Below are 6,000 nucleotides of genomic sequence, written 5' to 3' on the forward strand. Positions count from 1 at the left end.
AAGTTAAATAAGCAGGGTGACAGTATACAGCTTTGATGTACTCCTTTTCATATTTGGAACCAGTCTGTTTCTCCATGTCCAGTTCTAACTGTTGCTTCCTGACCTGCATATAGGTTTCTCAAGAGGCAGGTCAGGTGGTCTGGTATTCCCACCTCTTTCAGAAGTTTAGGAAGGCACTAAGGAATATGCATTTAATAAGCACACCAAGAAATTCTTATACAAGTTCTTCAAGGACCACTCTGAGAAACACTGTGATAGAACTTCCTCTCTAAAGAGATTAAACAGCCATTAAAAAGAATACATTTGAATCAGTCCTAATGAGGTGGATGAAACTGGAGCCTATTATACAGAGTGAAGTAAGCCAGAAAGAAAAACACCAATACAGTATACTAATGCATATATATGGAATTTAGAAAGATGGTAATGATAACCCTGTATGCGAGACAGCAAAAGAGACACAGATGTATAGAACAGTCTTTTGGACTCTGTGGGAGAGGAAGAGGGTGGGATGATTTAGGAGAATGGCATTGAAACATGTATAATATCCTATATGAAATGAATCACCAGTCCAGGTTCCATGCATGATACAGCTTAGGGCTGGTGCACTGGGATGACCCAGAGGGATGGTATGGGGAGGGAGGTGGGAAAGGGGTTCAGGATGGGGAACACATGTATACCCATGGCGGATTCATGTTGATGTATGGCAAAACCAATACAATATTGTAAAGTAATTAACCTCCAATTAAAATAAATAAATTTATATTTAAAAAAAGAGATAAAGAAAAATCAATGACACCAGTGCATAAAGCCCAGGGCTGAGAGTCAGAAGGCCTGGACCACATTCTCTGCTCTGCTTCAAATCTTCCACATGAGTCTTTGTTAATAGGTTAACTTCTTTAAATACCATTTCCCAAACAGAAAGCCACTTTTATAATCCTTGCTCAACATGGTAAAGATAAGTTAAATGATGACTGATGACAGCTTGGAAGACTTTTCAGGAAATGCTTGGTTTGCAGAGAAGATAATGGTTTTTAGAAAACAGCACCCTTTCCTTGAATCACATTCTCAGTGATCTGTCTCCAGTGGCAATTTTCATTCAGCTTGAAGCATGTAGCATTAGGACCTTACATGGAGCAAAACATTAGTGCCTGTCTGGGTTTGTTGAATTCTATCTGCTTAACTAAACCAAAACAAAAAAGTCCAGAGTGGTAGTTCTCACTTGGGTTGGGGAAAGGGAACACAACACACACATCAGGGTCACTGGGGAAATTTTTAAAAACATGTAGCCTTCCACCTGTTGCTATGTATATCAGTATGGGAAAGAGTGAGAGAGAAACCATTTTTTTTAAGCACTCCAGGTGATTCTGATACATTCTCTGCTCTAGAAAGATTCTTGGCCTCCCTCAAGTAACCTGATCCAAGATCTTACACTTTTTCCTGCCAAGACTTCTTTATATTTACTTCTCACCTATTTCTTCTTCAGTTAGCTCTCACTGAAGGTAGAGGATAATTCACAAGCATCTTGCATGTGTATACACAGGGGAATGTAAATAATGACCTTATTCTCTGGGATCAGGGGCCAGCTGGTTGGAAACCTCAGCATCCCCGGGGTTGAAATAATCTCCTAACCAGATGTTTCCTTCCCTGGTTAGAGGAGGGCATGAAGGTCCCAGTGGAAGGCTCTCTGGACCCTACACTTGTCCAGCTGGATTGGCTGCAGGTGGAGCAAATAGGACCCAAGGGCCCCATCAGGTCACCTTGCTGAATCTGACTCAGGCCAGCAGTTCTTTATTTCTTCCTGTCTCTCCCACTTCCCACCACTCATCTCTGTGGACAGCCGCCAAACTGGGGAACAAAAGTCAGGCAGAAGGGAGGGAGTAGTTCTTAATGGATACTCCATCTCTTCAGTGGTTTGAGGTCTGGCAGAGATAAACCAAACCTGAAACAAATGGGCTCCTCCCCCTGATATATTTTGGTTAATGCACTAGCTGCTGAGAAGCAGTCCGGCCTGGAGCAATGAAATCAATTTCTCTCAGTTGAACAACAGGCTTCAACTTAACCCCCACAGCTTTCTCTTATGTCTTTTATCCGTGTAGCTCAAAGCACTCTTCAGGTTTGGCTTTCTGCCACTAACAGTGCCCATCTCTGAGGAGTGAAGCACAAGATCCCTGAAGAACCTTGGATAATGGTTGTATGCCAAGGGATGCCTAGAAAATATGATACATTCAAGCAGGCTTTACCATTCCTTCACATCTGATATAACCTTGACAGGCTCCAGTTTCTAAAAAGGAAATGAAAATGACTCTTAGTTGGCTGGTATTACAGATGGGGAAGTTGTGGAAATTCAGCCATCTGTCCAATATTATTCCCTTGCCCAGAGAGAAACCTTGTAGCACACCTTGGGTCTTAATTCTTTCCATGACTACTGTCAAATGGCATTTTATTCTTGAGTTTTAAAGATCTTCATCTAAGCGTAAACACTGTGACTATGTTCTTATGAGCAATAGCCAATGGGGAATATAAAATGGCAGAATCATATGAGATGAAACTTATACTGATGTTTCTGTTGCCTCTGCATGACATCTGCCACTCAGTTAAAGTTCTTCCCCACTCAGTTTATGGATTAGTTCATTAGACTAGAATGTTAATTCAAACTTAAATTTTTTACAATGAGTCTAAGGAAAGAGGGAAACAGAAAACATCACCTTAACTGGCACAAAAGAGAATCCGGTACTTTTCATAAGAAGGCAAGGAAATCATATCTTAGCTTAGGGTTTCTCAACCTCGGCACTATTGACATTTGGGGCCAGATATTTCTTTATTTTTGGGAGTAGGCAACTGTTTTATTCTTATGCATTGTGGTATATTTAACAGCATCCCTCACCTTTATCCACTGATTGTCAGTAACACCCTCCCGAATATGTGATAACCATAAATGTCTCAAAGACATTACTAAATGTCTTCTGGTGGGGGTGGGGGGTGAAGGGTGTAAAAAGTCAGTCCCTGATGAGAAGCACTGTCTTAGCTCATCACTATCATTGCACCCCAAGACCACTTGAATGCAGTCATCAGAGAGAAGAAGAAAATTAGGATCTGGGCTATCTTGCCAATGAACCAATTCAAGGAAAGAAAGGAAGTGAACATGAGAGAGGTCAGTCATTTGCTTAAAACCACAGGGCAACTTAGTGAAAGAGCCAGAAGTGGGATCGAAGTTTCCTGGCTCCAGTCACCCACACTGTGCTGCTAATGGAGATGACAGTTATACTGAATAGGAATTCTAAAACTTCAGGAGCAACAACAAACTTCAGCCATAGATTCTACCAGCACTTTTTTTCCATTTCCCCATCCAGGTGTGAAAAATAGCTCATATATTCACACACATATTTGCCTGTGTCTAAACTTCCCTTTTTCTTCTCAGTTCAAATGAAACCACTCCCATTGCTTTCCTACTGTCTGCCATTTTTGCATTTTGTTCTTTCTTAGCCCATCCACACACTGCAGCATCCCAGGTCTCCTGCACTAAATTTAGAGGCAGACTGAATGAAGGAAAAGATAAGCAGGGTGAGTCAGGGACAGAGGAAACCTAGATAGATTGTTGATGGCTACCAGTCAGGGCTAGCCTTAGATGTTGCCAGATAAGTGGTCAACTGCAATCTGCCTGGTAGCTAGCATTTCACTATTAGAGATGTATTTTTTTGGTGAGGACTGCATATTAAACTCATTCAGTAATTAGCATCTCTGTGTATGTGTTAATGAGATCACGGTCCTCAGATAACTACCAGTGATCAGGGATCTTAGAGGTCAAGTTTACTTGGGAACTGTAATACTAGAGTATAGAGTTGTATACCATACTAGCAGTATACTAGAGTTGCTTCCTCTGCAAAGCAGACCTGGATAATACTGTTAAATAGGCACTCTGCAGGCAAAAGAATGTGATGAAAATCAGGGCCAAAAAACCAGATATCAATTCTGCCTACTAGCCAATCTTGCTCTGAATAAAACCCTGATGTAGATTGCACTTTGGGGAGTCCCAGACCAGGTATTTCAAAGGAGCCCCCATTCAGAGCCTTGTTGTTGTTGTCCAGTTGCCAAGTCATGTCTGATTCTTTGTGACCCCCTGGACTGTAGCACCCCAGGCTCCTCTGTCCATGGGATTCCCCAGGCAAGAATACTGGAGTGGACTGCCATTTCCTTCCACAGAGGATCTTCCCAACTCAGGGATTGAACCTACGTCTCCTGCATTGGCAGGCAGATTCTTTACCATCTGAGTCACCAGGGAAGCCTAGTCACAGCCTTAGCCCATTCACAGCCTTAGAGTTGGACAAAGAGGAGAAGCTCAGAGTGGATTTCCCTGTAAGGCAACACGCCCACTATGCCCACCCCTGCAAAGCTCCCCAACCTCCCCAATCTCAGCCACACAGTCTTACCTCCCACGAACTGTGCAGCTCCCATGCAACGTCCCATCATTCTGGAGATGAGTTCTTCCATGCAGCAGCCCAGGACAGCAGCCAGTGCCACCAGGAGCAGCAGAGCACAGCCAGCACCTGTCACCACCGTGCACATCTGCCAGGCCAGGCTGGGGATGGCACTGAAGCTGGCATAGCGCCCACACTCTTCAACCATGATCAGACTCTGCCCCTCTCCCCTCACAGGGTAATTGCACCTCCGGAATGTGCTGAATGACACTGGCTTCCCCAGCTGAGATCCAAAGAGCCAATAAGGCAGGAAGTAACTGGTAGAACTGGCCACGGCGGTAACAAGGGACAGGAAGGCCCAGAGGGTCCCCACCAGGGTCAGGCTGCTCCTCATAGTCCCAGGTTTCTCGGTGGGGATGGGGAGATGAGTCGGTTCACAGCACCAAATGCAGAAAGTTGTCATGTAGGCTCCACCAGCCTAGTTTTCATCTGCCTGGCCAGCCCCAGGGCTCAGTCATGTGCTTCTTGGCCCTTACTTCTGGATAAGGTTATTGTCTTGAGGACCATTTGGGTCCCTATGGGATTCTGCTCTCCACCACTTTTCCCATCTTCCCTTCCTTCCACCTGGTTCAGACTTCTATGATCTCTAGGCTGCAATGGAAGAACCACAGAAGTGAATTAGTGACTGTTCCGTCTACTCCAATGCAGCCTGCCTGAGTGTGTGAATGCTAAGTCATTTTAGTTGTGACCAACCCTTTGTGACACTATGGATTATAGCCCACCAGGCTCCTCTGTCCATGTGATTCTCCAGGCAAGAATACTGGAGTGGTTTGCCATGCCCTTCTCCAGGGGATCCTCCCAATCCAGGGATTTAACCCACATCTCTTACATCTCCTGCATTGGCAAGCAGGTTCTTTACCACTAGCATCACCTGGGAAGCCCAATGCAGCCCAAACAGACAGCTTTTAGTTCTGGACATCTAGCTTGGAACCAGGGGTAGGAGGGAGGCCTGAATCAAACCTAGGCTCTCCAGGGAGCCCCCAGTTTCTGATGGAACGACCTTGTTTACCTGAGTCCTGGAAGGAGGTACTGCCTCAAGAGGGCCAGGAACCAAGGTGCTTTCAGAGAATGAAGGAAGAAGGAAGATCACTCACAGCGCCTGCCCATACTCCAAGGGAAAAGATGGAAGGAGCACTCACCTTGGAGTTAAAGCATGTGCCCATTTGACCTTAGTAGGATATCCAAGAGAGCATTAACTTGGGCTTTCTCAGTGTTGCATCAGTTAGGTTGAAATGGGTAAATAAAATAAGGGGCACCTAGTCTCATTCCCTATGTTCATCACTGAGTGAGCTCTGTTCAGTCACTTTTCCCCAAGAACAAAATGGGAAGCACCTTCCCAAACAGTGAGAGTTGTTTAACACTAAACTGTCTACTAAGAAGAGCTGCCCAGTCCTTTGCTGAATATAATCATGAAAACTTCTCTCTCTGAAACAGATCTGGTTTCCCCTGCCTGGCCGCAGGAACATAGATCTCAAGCTGTAAGGGCCTTTCAAAATGCCTTTTGGAACAAGTCATCTCAGATTCA

The 6,000-nt window shown here is 44.6% G+C and overlaps 1 protein-coding gene across 1 annotated transcript in view; it reads right to left on the reverse strand.

The window, feature by feature from the left end:
* Positions 1-4,809, reverse strand: part of LHFPL1 (LHFPL tetraspan subfamily member 1) — a 48,304-nt gene extending 43,495 nt beyond the window's left edge. The window contains exon 1 of the mRNA XM_068962965.1: positions 4,428-4,809. Coding sequence (XP_068819066.1) covers positions 4,428-4,809 — 382 coding nt within the window. The remainder of the gene's footprint in view (positions 1-4,427) is intronic.
* Between the last annotated feature and the right edge of the window lie 1,191 nt (positions 4,810-6,000).

Source organism: Capricornis sumatraensis, chromosome X (genome assembly GCF_032405125.1).
Source record: "Capricornis sumatraensis isolate serow.1 chromosome X, serow.2, whole genome shotgun sequence".
In the NCBI taxonomy this organism is placed as follows: domain Eukaryota; kingdom Metazoa; phylum Chordata; class Mammalia; order Artiodactyla; family Bovidae; genus Capricornis; species Capricornis sumatraensis.